This window comes from Ylistrum balloti, unplaced genomic scaffold (genome assembly GCF_031769215.1).
Source record: "Ylistrum balloti isolate Yb309-2 unplaced genomic scaffold, AGI_CSIRO_Ybal_v1 Utg371764, whole genome shotgun sequence".
NCBI classification, from domain to species: Eukaryota; Metazoa; Mollusca; class Bivalvia; order Pectinida; family Pectinidae; genus Ylistrum; species Ylistrum balloti.
In genome coordinates this window covers 48,496-68,663 of record NW_026782883.1, presented here as the reverse complement: position 1 = coordinate 68,663, position 20,168 = coordinate 48,496, and the positions used below count along the sequence as shown (strand labels likewise).

General features: G+C 34.8%; 1 protein-coding gene across 1 annotated transcript; it reads right to left on the bottom strand.

The window, feature by feature from the left end:
* Positions 1-825: 825 nt before the first annotated feature.
* On the bottom strand, positions 826-17,049 carry LOC132563548 (synaptotagmin-4-like). Its single transcript, XM_060228290.1, has 3 exons — positions 15,595-17,049; positions 3,165-3,276; positions 826-1,157 (listed from the first exon to the last, which is right to left on the bottom strand). The coding sequence occupies exons 1-3, from the start codon at positions 17,047-17,049 to the stop codon at positions 826-828; spliced, it is 1,899 nt and encodes a 632-aa protein (XP_060084273.1).
* Positions 17,050-20,168: the final 3,119 nt, after the last annotated feature.

Sequence of the window (20,168 nt, the reverse complement as noted above, 5' to 3'; positions counted from 1 at the left end):
ACTTCGAGATGACACATTGTAACAAAATGATCCTGTCGAGCTTGCTCTGCCACCTTCAGTTGATAGCCAAAGGAAAGATATATTTCAATGCACAGTTACACATTGTTTCGGTGGAATTCCTTGCTGTCAATAATGGTGTTTTGTAATGAACGATTAGGTAAACATACACGTCGTTTCCTAAGTTATCATCCTGTTCGACGACAACTGGAATGCATTGCAATGGGTGAAACACTAAGCTCTGTTTTGATGTAAATCGCTATATTTTTCAGTTTAAAAATAAATAAATAAATAAATAAATAAAAGGCATAAATGTTTAACATAATATTCGTCCCAGCTTTTACTTCTTTCTTTTTCTAAAGTCACAATCACGTCATATTAAAGGGAAAAAAAATGATATTTTTTATAAAATATGAAGTAACATTTTTATTAAATGCGTTGAAAATTGAAAAGAGCAATTGAAAACTTAAAAAAAGTTTTGCTCCATACATCTACATTTTGAAATTTTGATGTTTCATAGATTTGATAAAGTCTGTGCTAACCGGAAGTGCTTAATATCAATACACTTTGTACGTTCTCCTGTGAAATGATGCGCCGTCAACTAAAGTTGGAAAGAGCAATCAATATCAGATAGTAAACGGCACAATTCATAGTCAGATTAAAATACACAACGGTAAATGTGCAATGTGTCTTGAATGAACCTCACAACTAACACAAGGCGTTTGTTCTTAACACGATCGAAATTCAGCAATCGGTTGTTTACTGTCACAAAATGTTTGATTTGCAACAATGATTCGTTGGAAGTAAAAATATAGAAAACACAGTATATCATTTAAAATCATCATCGTGATCTAACAGTTCATGACAACGTTGTATTGCCACCTCTGGCTGACTGAACATATCGATCCAATGTTCCATGGCAGAAGTCTGAAGAGCATCGGCGGAAAATTTCACCTGTCCTATGACGTAATCACTCCTAATACGGTCATGGTCGTAAACAGAGAATGTAAGTTTGGTCCCTGCCAAATCATCTCTTTTGAATGACATATTGAACACAAAACTTTCGTTGAACACTGGATCTGGAGTACTTTTCTTTGTTTTTGTTGTCTTTCGGGATACTGAACGGCCTGGCTGCACGAGTTCCACGCGTATATAAGGGTCTGCAAAATACGAAAAAAATATAACACATCATACGATATTTCATATCAGCACCGAGAAATATAATCTTTAGATTCAGTTAAATGACGCTGGCCATTGCTGTAACTAGTCACGGATTAACGTAGGTGTGGGTTGTGATTAGTCACGGATTAACGTAGGTGTGGGTTGTGACTAGTTACGGATTAACGTAGGTTTGGGTTGTGACTAGTTACGGATTAACGTAGGTATGGCTTGTGACAAGTTACGGATTAACGTAGGCGTGGGTTTTGACTAGTTACGGATTAACGTAGGTGTGGGTTGTGACTAGTTACGGATAATTTGATAACAGTCAAGGTGGATAAAATATAAGGCGAAGGAAGACCTTGGAAAATGTTGGTTGATTCAAAATGTATTTTATCTAAAAAAAAAATGCCGGGCTAGTTATATCAAGAATGACTTCAAATGCAGATTAAATTGAAAACCAAAAATGAACGTTACATAACTTTTAACTAGGATCGAGAATAACTTTCATATCTTTATTTCACCTACATGGAACAAATGTTCCAGAAACCTACGGTGACTTAATCATCCATTTGAGCTGCGAACGCATTATTATCATATCAGCTATTTCTGGGCAGAATAGTATTGCGATATGACTGTATGTCGGTTTGTCTGCGGAGTTTAAACACGACTGGAGGTTTTTTTTAAATGGTACAATTGAATGACGACTGTTCAGTGGCTTCTAGTCATTTCACATATAAAGACGGCGATAGAGTACCAACACCACACACAACCTTGTTTTATTGCGACAGAAATGCAGCAGCCAATCAAACCAGCATAGTATAAGTAGACAGTATTAAATATCATTTTATGAATAATTGATAACAACGATATATCAATTTGAAAGTCATGACAACCGTATCTTGGAACATAATGATTATTTTCTAGGTATTAAAAGGTATTCTATACAAGAAACTCATCAGGTTTAATGATTGTAGGTTTTCTGAAGCAACCAGTTGAAAATAAAACGTGAGACGTGATACGTTGGTCTGTGACAATTTGAAAGTTAAGAAGGTTAGTATGTTAATGATTCTAGAACCATACGTAGGTCAACATTCTGTAGGTTTACAACGTTTATAGGATGGAAAGTAGGTCGACATCCTGTAGATTTACAACATTTATAGGGTGGAAATTAGGTCGACATCCTGTAGGTTTACAACATTTATAGGGTGGAAATTAGGTCGACATCCTGTAGGTTTACAACATTTATAGGGTGGAAATTAGGTCGACATCCTGTAGGTTTACAACATTTATAGGGTGGAAATTAGGTCGACATCTATGGGTGAGAGTAGGTCGACATTCTGTAGGTTTACAACATCAATAGGATGGAAAGTAGGTCGACATTCTGTAGGTATGTCGACGAATTGTATGTTTAGTGAAAGAACTCCAGAGTTGTAAGCTCTAGGTGAATAATCTGTGGCACCCTGGGTCTGTTTAGAGGAACAAATGACTAGGTGTACTTTAGGATTACAACTTAAGAACTGTTGATATTAAGATCCTATGTAGGTTTCATAGAACACAACTGGAGCAACACGCGAACGAAGGGGATACTCAAATATTTTACTTCAGTGTCAACTGAAGCATGATAACTTTTAAATCTAATCCTTTGATCTTAATTATAATTCCATGTCAGCAGAATACCGAACAGAGTGCTGTATACCTTACTGAAATATCAGACACAAAACATACATTTATAAAACTGATATATTAGTAATTTCGCGATAAACTTTAGTAGAAGCTTTGTTACCATCGATAAATTTACTACTATAAAGTGGAATTGTATGCAGAATCCATTCTGTATATATATATATTGTACATTGTCAGTAAAAATCGCAAGCCATCTATTGTTATTTTTTTTTTACATTGGTATTAATTTAGTTTCTATGATGCGCACTTTATAAATGGGAACAGTGATGTTATCATTAAGAAATAGATCGGAAAATGGTAGGGCATAGCGCTGAAGTTCTTACCCGGGTGACCTGTGATCGGGTGATGGGGAAGCCCCTTCGCCTGTACAACCGTCACTAGGATTGAACCCTCGCTGGATTGAAACTTTAGACAAATTTCGATGCTGCCCAAGTCCTGTAAAAATAATAACAAATAAAAAACATTCTGTGAGATACAACGTTAATGTTTGCATCATTTCTGTTGCCTAGGTTACGTAAACCTGTAAACATATAATATTGATTCCGACATGGATAGTTATTGTGATCACATAGACCCGAAGATGCATTAGCACGTTTAATGTGCCATTGTTATTCCGTGATTTTGGAACAACAAGACTAGTGATATCCTTACCACGTTTTTTTAACACGAGGGAATACAGGTGTAATTCAACCATTAGTGATGAACCGAGTTTCGCCGTAATCTGCCTGGCACGTTTTACTTGTTAGAATAGAAACACTACTCACATTACACAAATGTACATTTATTTGACGTTCTTCTAAAAATCATCGGATATATAGACAGTACAAAGTGTTTGGTTAATGCACCTCTCCATCTAGACTTTTAAAATTTTCATTTCATGACTTTGGATTTTCCTCAATCGCGTCCAAGGCTTTACAATTTAGCTACCTAGCATCTCTGAAGAGTCCTGAAGGGACGACAAAGCTGTATGATACGGTTAAAGGCAATGCTAAGCTCTATTGTATCTAACTCAAAATTTGTTTGAAGAGGTGCTACATACTTGTATGTCTTTTGTATAATCTTCTACACAAATAAGATATTAAAAGAAAAGAAGAGATTGGAGAATTAGTTTGCTTCCTACCTCACACATCCCTAGCGACCTTTAAGAGAGTTGTGGACCCCCTACAGGTCTCCTGTTGTTCTTACTTTTATAGATGGACGGAAACTACCCTCGACATTTTTATACCGCCCACCATATTAACCCGGTTTCTCCCCTCGCTCTTTCATCATTACCCGATCATCATTGTTTTGTTTTCATCATTTTACCTTTATGCTAATTTCCAAACAAGCAATTAATCCCGGATCGGCCTGCATATTTATAAAACATCTCTATTGAACGTTTGATTAATTGCCTTGTTTACACGGTTTTGAACACTTGCTAAGCGGTTTTGTATATTGTTTGTTTTATAAAGAAAGAACGGTTTTCCTTAAATACATGTACAACAGTGTAAAATGCCACACGGTTGAATTTTGCATGAACGACACGACATGTAAAAAGATATTTATCATTAATGGTTTTGTCCAGATCAATCCTAACGAACATATCTAACATAGATGATCAGGTGCCTTTACTTTTTTATGATTATTGTCTGTGATGTGTCTATACGGATCATCGTAGCACTTGACGAGACATATACATCACGAGACATATATACCTCACGAGACATATATATCACGAGACATAGACATCACGAGACACATATCAGACTAGACATATATACCTCATGAGACACATACATCACGAGACATATACATCACGAGACATATACATCACGAGACATATATACCTCACGAGACATATACATCACGAGACATATATACCTCACGAGACATATAAATCACGAGACATATACATCACGAGACATATATCAGACTAGACATATATACATCACGAGACACTCACGAGACATATATCAGACTAGACATATATACATCACGAGACACTCACGAGACATATATCAGACTAGACATATATACCCCACGAAACACATATCAGACTAGACATATATACCTCACGAGACACTCACGAGATATATATCAGACTAGACATATATACCTCACGAGACACATATCAGACTAGACATATATACCTCACGAGACATATATCAGACGAGACATTTATACCTCACGAGACATATATACCTCACGTGACAAGTACTCCACGAGACATACATGTATATACCTCAAAAGACATACATGTAAATACCTCATGAGACATATATCAGACGAGACATATATACCTCACGAGACACATATCAGACTAGACATATATACCTCACGAGACATATATCAGACGAGACATATATACCTCATGAGACATATCAGATGATACATATATATCTGGTAAGGCACATATCTCACGAGACAAATACCTAACGAGATATATACTGGCAAGTTATATCTATCTGATGGGAGATATACCTGACAAACCTATATTCATGTACCTTACGAAACATACACTTCACGAGAAATACATATCGTGATACAAGTACAGTTGTACACTAAATGAGACATATACACCACGATATATACATGTACATATCTCGAGATATACACTTATGTCACCTACATCTCACGAGACAATTACTTAATGAGACAAACATAGCTGGTGAGACATAGCTCACGAGACAAACATGTACCTGGTGAGACATAGCTCACGAGACAAACATGTACCTGGTGAAGCATACACCTGACTAAGCAAAACCTTCTCTAGACATATCCCTAACGAGAAATATACATGATGTGACGAGAAATTCATGACGCTACACAGATAGGGACGACGAAATGTTAACCTATTTAACGATCTGACGTACGTGTTTACTGTATTTGGGAATCAACATTTTCGAATAAACAGGCCAATGACCTTTCGAAACTCCTCGCTCATTACAGGAGCTCGTTATAGCACCGCTAACAGAAAATGATTGCAGGAATATTATGCCTCTGATTTTTTTTTTCGCATGACAACGTTCCAAGTAGTGTTTATTAAAGCATCAGGATTTGTTCTACAACAGCGGAACACGAGATTAATCAAACTACATACGGAACTCTCAACGCCTCATTACACCTTTTTCAAATGGGCATTGGCTTTGAAAGGAGACACAACTTGAACAAGACGAACGTACCCAGAAAAACAAAAGTAAATAAGATGTATTTTGTAAGTTAAGACGAAAATGTATTTGATAAAATATCAACATGCTTTTGATTCCAACTTAAAGGAAATGTGGACAAATTTCTTCTCCGTTTTTCACGGACGTTGGAGTTTATCGATATCATCTGATAGTATGCTTCAAGGTGTCTTCGAACCACAGCTAACATCGTATTTACTTCCGCCTCCGTGTTAAGAAAACTTCATGTGGAAACTGCTACATCTGACCCTAGTGATTTTATTTTAAAACTAGCTTTAAGACTTTATAACATTATCGAGGATGTGATGCAGATTAAGCTTTTCAATCTCCAACAACTTACCACAGGGAGTAGACCAAATAGATTTCGGTATGTTTTAACACTAGAGACCCGCTAATAGCCCATCATGATTCCAATACTAAATAGCCCCTGTTAATTTCAGGCCCATTGCATCGAAACTTTTCGCTTTGAAATAAAATTTGCCACAACTGAATGTAGCAGGCATACAACATTTTCTCTTTTTTCCTAAGTATTCTTCTATCTCTTCGTCTCACAACTACGGTCCAGGTAGGCAAATACTGACCGGTGATTGAAGCATAAGCTCAGAGCTTTTTCAGTGTCCAAAATATTATGAAACCCCATCTATTCATAGGATTGGGAATCTCAAGATTGTATGGCAGAGAATGCGTAAAATGAGAACGTGCTGCGTTGGGTTCCGTTTCAGAGTGGTTTAATTCATTTTTTAAAATAAAGAATGAAAAAAAAACAGATTTATTCTAAATTGAAAATGAAACAAACTGCTCTATTCCTTAATCCAGATGTTAGATCCAAACTTCACGATTTACATGACATATGTATTGTGTCTACAGATTAGGCGTTCAATACCTTTATCCTGGTTTGTATACATTATTACATCACATGCCTACATAAAGGACTAGGCCTGCGTGATAATTAAGGAAACCTTTCTACACATCATCCAATCAAGAAATACATGATAACTATGCTGAAGTATAAGATTTACAATCGATCGCATTTTTCATCCTTTCGTACTGTAGGATTCCTTTAAACAGCGTTTCATTGCTGGATCGTTCAGTTGTTCAATCAAACCTTTGTCAAAGTTCCATACTGCCAATGTTTGAACCATTTTCTCTAAAGTCTTAAAATCGAGTCATGGAATTTCTTGTACTTATATTTGAATTTTAAAAAATTAGTGGAAAAATTCATCCATATCAAAAACGAAAAATACATGGGAAGACATCATAAAGAATGACCGAATTTCCTGTTGATGATATCGTCCTCGATTTTGGTGGTAAGAGCATCCAAAAGACAATTGACATACCTATGGGAAGAAACTGGGGACTTTGTTTTCATACGGGGCTAACCATATATATACTATACAAATATAACCCTACAACCATGTACATCAGTAACCATATACATACTGTAAAAATATAAACCTACAACCATGTACATCAGTAACCATATACATACTGTACAAATATAAATCTACAACCATGTACATCAGTAACCATATACATACTATACAAATATAACCCTACAACCATGTACATCAGTAACCATATACATAGTGTACAAATATAACAATACAACCATGTACATCAGTAACCATGTACATCAGTAACCATATACATACTGTACAAATATATACCCACAACCATGTTCCTCAGTAACCATATACATACTGTACAAATATATACACAACCATGTAAACCATATACAACCATGTACATCATACTTCAGTAACCATATACATACTGTAAAAATATATACCCACAACCATGTACATCAGTAACCATATACATACTGTACAAATATATACCCACAACCATGTACATCAGTAACCATGTACATACTGTACAAATATATACCCACAACCATGTACATCAGTAACCATATACATACTGTACAAATATATACCCACAACCATGTACATCAGTAACCATGTACATACTGTACAAATATATACCCACAACCATGTACATCAGTAACCATATACATACTGTACAAATATATACCCACAATCATGTACATCAGTAACCATATACATACTGTACAAATATAGCCCTACAACCATGTACATCAGTAACCATATACATACTGTACAAATATATACCCACAACCATGTACATCAGTAACCATATACATACTGTACAAATATATACCCTCAACCATGTACATCAGTAACCATATACATACTGTACGAATATAAAAATACAACCATGTACATCAGTAACCATATACATACTGTACAAATATAACCCTACAACCATGTACATCAGTAACCATATACATAATGTACAAATATAAACCTACAACCATGTACATCAGTAACAATATACATATTGTACAAATATAAAAATACAACCATGTGCATCAGTAACCATATACATACTGTACAAATATAAACCTACAACCATGTACATCAGTAACCATATACATACTATACAAATATAAAAATACAACCATGTACATCAGTAACCATATACATACTGTACAAATATAACCCTACAACCATGTACATCAGTAACCATATACATACTGTACAAATATAACCCTACAACCATGTACATCAGTAACCATATACATACTGTACAAATATAAACCTACAACCATGTACATCAGTAACCATATACATACTGTACAAATATAAACCTACAACCATGTACATCAGTAACCATATACATACTGTACAAATATATACCCACAACCATGTACATCAGTAACCATATACATACTGTACAAATATAAACCTACAACCATGTACATCAGTAACCATATACATACTGTACAAATATAAACCATACAACGATGTGCATCAGTAACCATATACATACTGTACAAATATAAACCTACAACCATGTACATCAGTAACCATATACATACTGTACAAATATATACCCACAACCATGTACATTAGTAACCATATACATACTGTACAAATATATACCCACAACCATGTTCCTCAGTAACCATATACATACTGTACAAATATAAATCTACAACCAAGTACATCAGTAACCATATACATACTGTACAAATATAACCATACAACCATGTACATCAGTAACCATATACATACTGAACAAATATAACCCTACAACCATGTACATCAGTAACCATATACATACTGTACAAATATAACCCTACAACCATGTACATCAGTAACCATATACATACTGTACAAATATAAACCTACAACCATGTACATCAGTAACCATATACATACTGTACAAATATAAACCATACAACCATGTACTTCAGTAACCATATACATACTGAACAAATATAACCCTACAACCATGTACATCAGTAACCATATACATACTGTACAAATATAACCCTACAACCATGTACATCAATAACCATATACATACTGTACAAATATATACAACCACAACCATGTACATCAGTAACCATATACATACCATACAACCATGTACATGTACAAATATAACCATACAACCATGTACATCAGTAACCATATACATACTGTACAAATATAAACCTACAACCATGTACATCAGTAACCATATACATACTGTACAAATATAAATCTACAACCATGTACATCAGTAACCATATACATACTGTACAAATATAAACCTACAACCATGTACATCAGTAACCATATACATACTGTACAAATATAACCCTACAACCAAGTACATCAGTAACCATATACATACTGTACAAATATAAACCTACAACCATGTACAAATATAATAATGTACAAATATAAACCTACAACCATGTACATCAGTAACCATATACATACTGTACAAATATAACCATACAACCATGTACATCAGTAACCATATACATACTGTACAAATATAAACCTACAACCATGTACATCAGTAACCATATACATACTGTACAAATATAAACCTACAACCATGTACATCAGTAACCATATACATACTGTACAAATATAAACCTACAACCATGTACATCAGTAACCATATACATACTGTACAAATATAACCCTACAACCATGTACATCAGTAACCATATACATACTGTACAAATATAAATCTACAACCATGTACATCAGTAACCATATACATACTGTACAAATATAAACCTACAACCATGTACATCAGTAACCATATACATACTGTACAAATATAAACCTACAACCATGTACATCAGTAACCATATACATACTGTACAAATATAACCCTACAACCATGTACATCAGTAACCATATACATACTGTACAAATATAAACCTACAACCATGTACATCAGTAACCATATACATACTGTACAAATATAAACCTACAACCATGTACATCAGTAACCATATACATACTGTACAGATATATACCCACAACCATGTACATCAGTAACCATATACATACTGTACAAATATAACCATACAACCATGTACATCAGTAACCATATACATACTGTACAAATATAACCCTACAACCATGTACATCAGTAACCATATACATACTGTACAAATATAACCCTACAACCATGTACATCAGTAACCATATACATACTGTACAAATATAAACCTACAACCATGTACATCAGTAACCATATACATACTGTACAAATATAAACCTACAACCATGTACATCAGTAACAACATACATACTGTACTAATATAAACCTACAACCATGTACATCAGTAACCATATACATACTGTACAAATATAACCATACAACCATGTACATCAGTAACCATATACATACTGTACAAATATAACCCTACAACCATGTACATCAGTAACCATATACATACTGTACAAATATAACCCTACAACCATGTACATCAGTAACCATATACATACTGTACAAATATAAACCTACAACCATGTACATCAGTAACCATATACATACTGTACAAATATAAACCTACAACCATGTACATCAGTAACCATATACATACTGTACAATTATAACCCTACAACCAAGTACATCAGTAACCATATACATACTGTACAAATATAAATCTACAACCATGTACATCAGTAACCATATACATACTGTACAAATATAAACCTATAACCATGTACATAAGTAACCATATACATACTGTACAGATATATACCTACAACCATGTACATCAGTAACCATATACATACTGTACAAATATAACCATACAACCATGTACATCAGTAACCATATACATACTGTACAAATATAAACCTACAACCATGTACATCAGTAACCATATACATACCGTACAAATATAACCCTACAACCATGTACATCAGTAACCATATACATACTGTACAAATATAAATCTACAACCATGTACATCAGTAACCATATACATACTGTACAAATATATACCCACAACCATGTACATCAGTAACCATATACATACTGTACAAATATAACCCTACAACCATGTAAATCAGTAACCATATACATACTTTACAAATATAAACCTACAACCATGTACATCAGTAACCATATACATACTGTACAAATATATACCCACAACCATGTACATCAGTAACCATATACATACTGTACAAATATAAACCTACAACCATGTACATTAGTAACCAAGTACATACTGTACTAATATAAACTTACAACCATGTACATCAGTAACCATATACATACTGTACAAATATAACCATACAGCCATGCACATCAGTAACCATATACATACTGTACAAATATAAACCTACAACCATGTACATCAGTAACCATGTACATACTGTACTAATATAAACTTACAACTATGTACATCAGTAACCATATACATACTGTACAAATATAACCATACAACCATGTACATCAGTAACCATATACATACTGTACAAATATATACCCACAACCATGTACATCAGTAACCATATACATACTGTACAAATATAAACCTACAACCATGTACATCAGTAACCATATACATACTGTACAAATATAGCCATACAACCATGTACATCAGTAACCATATACATACTGTACAAATATAACCATACAACCATGTACATCAGTAACCATATACATACTGTACAAATATAACCATACAACCAGGTACATCAGTAACCATATACATACTGTACAAATATAACCCTACAACCATGTACATCAGTAACCATATACATACTTTACAAATATAAACCTACAACCATGTACATCAGTAACCATATACATACTGTACAATTATAAACCTACAACCATGTACATCAGTAACCATATACATACTGTACAAATATAAATCTACAACCATGTACATCAGTAACTATATACTATTCTCTAGGACTTTAAGCCTACAGCCAATCTCGTAAATAAAAAAAAAACATGTTTAAATGCATTGAAAATACTAAGCATACTTAATAAATACAGCATTGAACGCTTCTAGAAGACAACTTCCACTCTTTCGTCTGTAGGATGTTGGCCATATAATATCGATTGCTACTACCTTATTAGGTGATGTATTGGTGCGTTCCCCTTTGTCAATAATTCCGACATGACAGTGAATTCCAAATGAGATCAAATGGATGAGGAATAAAATATTAAACTGTTAAGTTCTAGGATAGCCGATAAACGAAGTTCTAGGATAGCCGATAAACGAAGTTCTAGGATAGCCGATAAACGAAATTCTATGTTGTAGATCTGAATCTGAAACCAATCCGATGATTGGTCTCTTTACATTTTCAGTTTTCATTCGAAGAATGGTTCTTCTTCTTCTTCTTCTTCTTAATCTTCTTCTTCTTCTTCTTCTTCTTCTTAATCTTCTTTCTTTCTTTCTTTTTCTTAATCTTTTACTTCTTGTTTTACTACTTTCTTCTTACTTTTTTTGTAAAGTCCGTGTCTTATGGGGAGCAAATGGCGACAGGAAAAATGTTTCAAACTTCAAACAGCGCTTCTACATTCTCATTTGTACTAAAATTGTCAGAACATATCAGAACATTTGACGAATAGTATAATAATATTGAAACGGAATCGATAAGGAAATATGTATATTATGCCTACCAAATATTCATCACCGTTCAGTCTCCAAATACAAAAAAGATTTCACCATAATCTGTACTCGTCAAGTTTTACAGCACGTGAAGAACTAGCATATGTTATGTAGCTCCCTAAAACTTAACGTTGGTCCATTAGCTTCAACAATGACGCAGCTATGTTAGTTTTTCTGTGTACATAGACACTGTTAAACTATTAGTACATAATATATTAACGAAAATTGTATATCAATGGTAAAGGGAGTATATACATGTATGGAACACTCTGTGATAAAATGTACACGTAAGACTTCCAATCCACCTAAAATATCACACATAGATATTCTTTGTTTTTTTTTTTTTTTTTTTATTATTTTTCAATTTTTATTTCATTTATTTTTTTAAAATTAATTTGTATCTTGCAAATTGATTATATCAAATGCACTTGTTATCAGCCGTGTATCAAAATGTTGCTACTTTTCCAGTCGATCAGAGCTCAGCATCAGTTAGTCCATCCCAAGGTAAAACTACGACCGTTGTCATCAAATATTTTGCCTTTGAGTTCATAAGACTGGTGTCATCCGATTAAATTTACGCCCATAGAGTGTCTGACAGATAATAACAACTAGGTCCCAAGCGGACTGCACGAAACATTGACAGTTTCATCATAAAAAACAATATTGCCATTATCCTACAGCCTCTCGGACGAACGAACCATAAAACACATCCCCTATTTATTCCTGATTGCATGTTCTAATATTTTGTAAGTTCATAAATTAATGTCCCAACCAAAATTCACGTGAACGAAGACTTGTTCTGTAAAGAAGATTATTAAAAACAGTGTTATCGCTGCTGTACTAAGACATACTTTATACTCTATTGGATTTGATCTCACTGAGGCGAAATAATGACGCCATGTTAGGTTCTTTCGCTATATATATATAGTGTTTCTGTTGTATAAGTAAAGGGAATTTATCTAAAGGGATAAAAACACAAAAAAGAAACTAAACTAATTATATTCAGTACAAGGAATACAAATAAAAGCAAACACCTTGAAAGGATTTTCTTTCGTATTTTGCGAAAACACGTTTTCATTTTATTTCTGCATCAAAAATAGCTGAAAATGATCAAAGGGCTTTGTGAAGTTGAGACCGTGGTGTATTAGTTTTGGTTTGATCTTAATTAGTCGAGTTGTTTATCTTGCTCGAAGAGGTCGTTGTAATGTTGACTGATATTTCCATTATCTCTCTGTAATCTCACTATGTAATTAGGGCTGTATTTACTGACATGATAAGAATCGTGTTCTCATTTTATAATGCATTACTAAACATCTATAACGTCTTAGGAAAAGGACAAGGGACCTTGTAACACTAAATAACGGCCTGTGTCATGCAACGCTTTCATACTGTGTTTTTACATCACTGACTTGTGGCTTTGAGACTTGTTAACGGGGTGTTGTACCAGGAAGCTTCTTACAGATATAAAGTGCTATTAAGAATAGTCACCATTCCACAATACATCATCCCTATAGTACTTTATCCACCCGGACCCATATCGTGTCTGGCATATAAGTTATGGATGTATGAAAGACATATTTAACCGAGATAATGTCACACTTTATTCATTTTAAATTTCACTGTTAGTCTAAGGTTTTCGCTGTTTTAATACCTTGCTATCTTTATTGTACTTATAACCGCGTGTAGAGTGCTTAGTACAACGTTTTGTAAACGTGTATTGATTTGTGGACTTCATGTTGTGACAAAGTAATTGTCGTCGTGATTAGATCTCCTGAAAATCATTCTTAAAGTCTTTGGTAGAATTCAACAAAATTTTGCAAAAATTATCAACACAAATCACATATTTGAATTACGTGAGATCGGACTGTGTTGGTCACTTTTCTTAATTCAAGGTCCAAATTTTTTTTTCTAGCGCCAAGTAAAATTAATATTTGGGCGGAAATTGTAGAAATACATAAAAGAATAAATGAGCACAATGGCACATCGTTTTGGTAAAAAAAAAATCCCCAAATATTTTATTAACAATGCATATATTCCTAAAAAAGTTCAATTTTAAAACAAGATCAAATCTAGGACTTCGGCAAAAAAGGTTTGATAAGATATTTGAGGCCCACGGGGGAAATTTTCTCAGTATCATTTTTTGGTGGATAAGATCTCTTCGGGGAAAAAAAGAAATATAAGCGAAAATGATAATCTTCACACATCTGTTTTGTTTGTTAATTACTTTTTATCATCTATCCTTCCAAACATCATCACCAGAACGAAGTTAGATTTTAGAACGTTTCGCTATCTAACCTTTATACATTCTTAACGTAACATTCTTTGGCACTTTTTGTAATATTTGGTTCAAAATCATTTAAAAATTTTAGAAAAATTCTCTCATTTATTTGTCCTTTTTAGTATTAACTAACCGAACTTGATGTTATTCAGGTGAATATTACGTATCCTGAGATAGTAACACATCCTGGTTAAAACACATACTTTTACCTAGTTTCAACATTATTACAATTCCCGTTTGTTTACAATAGATAATTGTGAATATTATATACTTGTATTCACATCTGATTCATAGAGGTGTGTATACTATAGTGTTATTATCTTGATTAAACCACTTCCGTTATGACATTAACCTACCTCTTTGTCTCGTTTTATGTCCAAGTCCTTCCACATCCGGTTCTCTGTTAGAAGGTCGTAGCTATCTAGGTTAACATCAACCTTGCCGATGAATTCCGGAAGTCGGAGGTTGTGTCCCTTGTGAAACAACTTTATACGCAGTGTCATCGCATGCAACTGCTCAAGCGTTAATCCAGTGAAGTAGAACTCCTGCTCAAAGACTGGGCACCGTGTGTGTTTGATTATATCTGAGGATTGTTTCTGAAGTTTTCCTGGCAACAAGTACACCTTGACATAAGCATTCATGTTTTGATCTGTTTTTCCGTGCCCACCTAAGTTCTCCGCCCTCAATATAGTAACCTTCAACTGTTTCGATTTCGCAAGATACTGGAAGGCAAATTTCAACTCTCCGTACTGCACAAGAAACTGGCACTGGGTATCACCGAATGCAATGCGAGGTTTCGGTAGAGATGATTGTTCAAAAGATTCGTTCAAAGTGCGAAGTTGTGGAGAGGAATGTCGTTTTTGTGCAGGTGGGTCTTTTGAAGAAGGGTAAAGGGCTGACATTGATCGGCGCTTAATATCAGTACTGCTCGAATCTGAATACTCATCTACTTCATCGTCAAGCCCAAGTAAGGATGACCGACGGCGATAGTATTTAAGCTTTGATTTGAAGTACGGCAAACTATAGTTAACATCAAGCGAATTTGACAGGTGCATTGCTGAAAAAGATCGTTGTTTCTCGGACGTCTCGTCCACATCTGTTTGAGCAGAGGGTGTGACGATTACAGCTGGCATCTGAGTTTGGTCATACGACAATCCATTGGAATCGGATAGATGATACGTAGGTGGCCAATCTTTGTCGTAACGCACGCGCAGGCCTTCGAACGAATTTGTCCGTTTGTATGGGATAAGAGAATCACTTCCGGCGTGAAAAAGTGACTCCTTCCGCCGTGTGTGAGGACATTGAGTGAGCGTCGTGAACCCAAATGCTGGAGTTTTCGTGCGGAAGTGGGAAAGCGACATAGCGGCAAATGAAAGGGGGTCAGAGTTTGTAAAGTCGTCGCCATTGTCGCTATAAGCAAGGGAATGAGTGCTTCCCTGACAAACAATATTCCTCACCTCATGTTTAGGAGAAACAGGAACCGATCGAGAAATTGGATGTTTAGGCACATCAAGGCATGTACTCGACCCCATCGGAGAATGCACTGGACTTGTCTTACCGGAAGAAGCAATGCTATTTCTTGGGGAAAATCCTCGGAAAGGAACATCTTCCTCAATAGATTCTAATTCCGAACTTTGCCTCCGGGAAGAATCACCAGACTTCGGAATAACAAATTCAGGGATCGTTTTTGGCGTCAATGCCCCACAAAGCTGTTTATTGTAGTCATTTCCGTTACCAGTTGTTGCCTGGTCCTGGTTGACCAAGGCATTTATTTTACATTTGTTCAAAAGCCATTCCCTCACCGATTCCATGACACATGCTAAATTACCAGGAAGCCTCCTTCAGAATCTGCCCCCAGAAGTAGCCGCCCTCTAGTGTGTGTTTTTCCTTTCCTAATCAATATGCATTCCCTTTTCTGCTCTGCAACAGAATAACATAGGGTTAAAAATATAAAATAAAAAAGAATATTCAATTCAATATCATAACGTATAAATGGAGAGGTATAGTTGCGAATTATCGAAAGAATAAATTCATTAGTAACAATTCATCCTTGTGGTGATTTACGCAATCAATATGGCGATAGGGGACCGTATCACGCCTACCAACACTTACACAGCTGATTATAGGCTGTTCCAGAATAATCTCGTAACGAAGAGGTTTAAATAGCGACAAATTGCTAAAGCTTCCCGCGACAAATAGAATGTCATACTCAGTAGAGGAATTAAACACGAAGCTGCTCATCTTAGTTACTCCGAATGAACCATCAAAATCTGGGAAAAAAAACATATGCTGCATCGGAAATGATTATGTAAAGGACGATACAGACTGGAATCTTTAAAATCCTACCAATACAGACAGAATCTTTAAAATCCTACCAATATAGACCAGAATTTTAAAATCCTACCAATACAGACCAGAATCATAAAAATCCTACCAATACAGACCAGAATCTTTAAAATCCTACCAATACAGACCAGAATCTTTGAAATCCTACCAATATAGACCAGAATCTTTAAAATCCTACCAATACAAACCAGAATCTTTAAATGCCTATCAATACAAACAGAATCTTTGAAATCCTACCAATATAGACCAGAATCTTTAAAATCCTACCAATACAAACCAGAATCTTTAAATGCCTACCAATACAGACTGGAATCTTTAAAATCCTACCAATACAAACCAGAATCTTTAAATGCCTATCAATACAAACAGAATCTTTGAAATCCTACCAATATAGACCAGAATTTTCAAAATCCTACCAATACAGACCAGAATATAAAAATCCTACCAAAACAAACCAGAATCTTTAAATGCCTACCAATACAGACTGGAATCATAAAAATCCTACCAAAACAAACCAGAATCTTTAAATGCCTACCAATACAGACTGGAATCTTTAAAATCCTACCAATACAGACTGGAATCTTTAAAATCCTACCAATATAGACCAGAATTTTAGAATCCTACCAATACAAACCAGAATCTTTAAAATCCTACCAATACAAACCAGAATCTTTAAAATCCTACCAATACAAACCAGAATCTTTAAAATCCTACCAATACAGACCAGAATCTTTAAAATCCTACCAATACAGACCAGAATTTGAAAATCCTACCAATACAGACCGGAATCGTTAAAATCCTACCAATTCAGTCGAAAATTTTTAAAATCCTACCAATACAGACCAGAATCATAAAAATCCTACCAATATAGACCAGAATTTTAAAATCCTACCAATACAGACCGGAATATTTAAGATCCTACCAATACAGACCAGAATCTTTAAACTCCTACTAATACAGACCAGACTATTTAAAATCCTACCAATTCAGTACAGAATCTTTAAAATCCTAATAATACAGACCGGAATCTAAATAATTATACAAAATACAAACCAGAATCTAAATATTCCTACGGGACATAATTTGAATAATTACATTAAGCACATATCATAATGTATTATACTATTGCTTTTTATCATTATCGTATCGTTTTGCGGAAAGCAAGTGATACTTGTAAAAAGTACAGTGAAAGCTGTAAGTATGCGCTGACAGGCTTTGACAACGATCCATTAAGCATTTCATGGGAAGTTATTGATTTGGACTTGTGGTTTACTTGTATGATATATATACATACAGTCCAACCAAGATAGCTCGAAGTCGACATGACCACAGGAAATTTTCGAGTTATCCAAGTAATCGATTTAAGTGAGTTCGAACATTTGGTGTGAATGAAGTTTGGATCGTCGAAATAATTCGCATCAAATTGGGACTTTGAGTTATACGAGTTCGAAATAAGGAGGTTCAGGTATTTTTTCATAACATTTTCTAACAAGAATTCTTGAATAAAAAGAGATAATTAATGTATAAATTTTAATGTGATCTATTTGAAACCTGATACAATGATAGCGGTAGTCGCCGATAAAGGACTAATTCCTGGCAGCCTTATAACATCTCGGCGGTTAAAGTGGGTCACTTTTGAAAAGGTGGTACATTCAATTCTAATTTTATTAGATCTAGTGCGGCAATATAGCACATAACCAGACTGCCAATATCTCGCTATTGAGTAATGCAATTACTGGCCTCTAGATGGCAGGTTTTAACAGGTAGCCCCCTTGTCATCTCTACGGCAATGTAGGTGGACCACTGTAACATCGACGCGAATCAATGCCCGAAGCTTAGCGATTGGTAATTACACGAGACGCATATAAGACGTAATTGTGTGATTGCTTCTTTATTTGGTAGACACTATTCCCAAAAATCGAATGGAAACACGCTGGACAAATGAAACTATGAAATTGTGTCAGAACGATGACACAGACAGTGATGTATACAACACGTGACATTCACAGAAATACATCTGTCGTATGACTTCAAGTCAAAACATAATCAACGATAACATTCGGTCCTTCTTGATGACGCAATGCACATTGAGTATAATATCCGAAATATTTAATCACTGACAAGGAAAAAAAAACAACGGAAAGTGATGTTTGCAATACACCACAGGAAAAGTCGTCATCATATTTTTTTCTTCAAATTAGAATGTCACTTAGATCAGAGATACGGGCGAGAGAGAGACGCTATGATGTATTGTCTTTGTGGGTGAAACAGGAAATCATCCAGTAGACATATTAATTTAGTGAAAACGCCATCAGCTTCTGACTAACAATGTTGAGATAAAGCAATGCAGTCTTACCGGTCAATAAATTGAATACAAAGAAGAAGAATAAAGAAGTAACGGAATATTGGAATGAAAATCAACACCAACTCCACCGATGTTTTGGACATCTTACTATCAAGAAATCGTAATATTAAAGCCATGATCTTTCGTTTGTCGAAATTTACACCCAAGTCTCCAGCATCTGCGTTGGACCTTAGTAACTGCCAATGTACCGAAACACTACTAACGAATATTTCAAAGAGA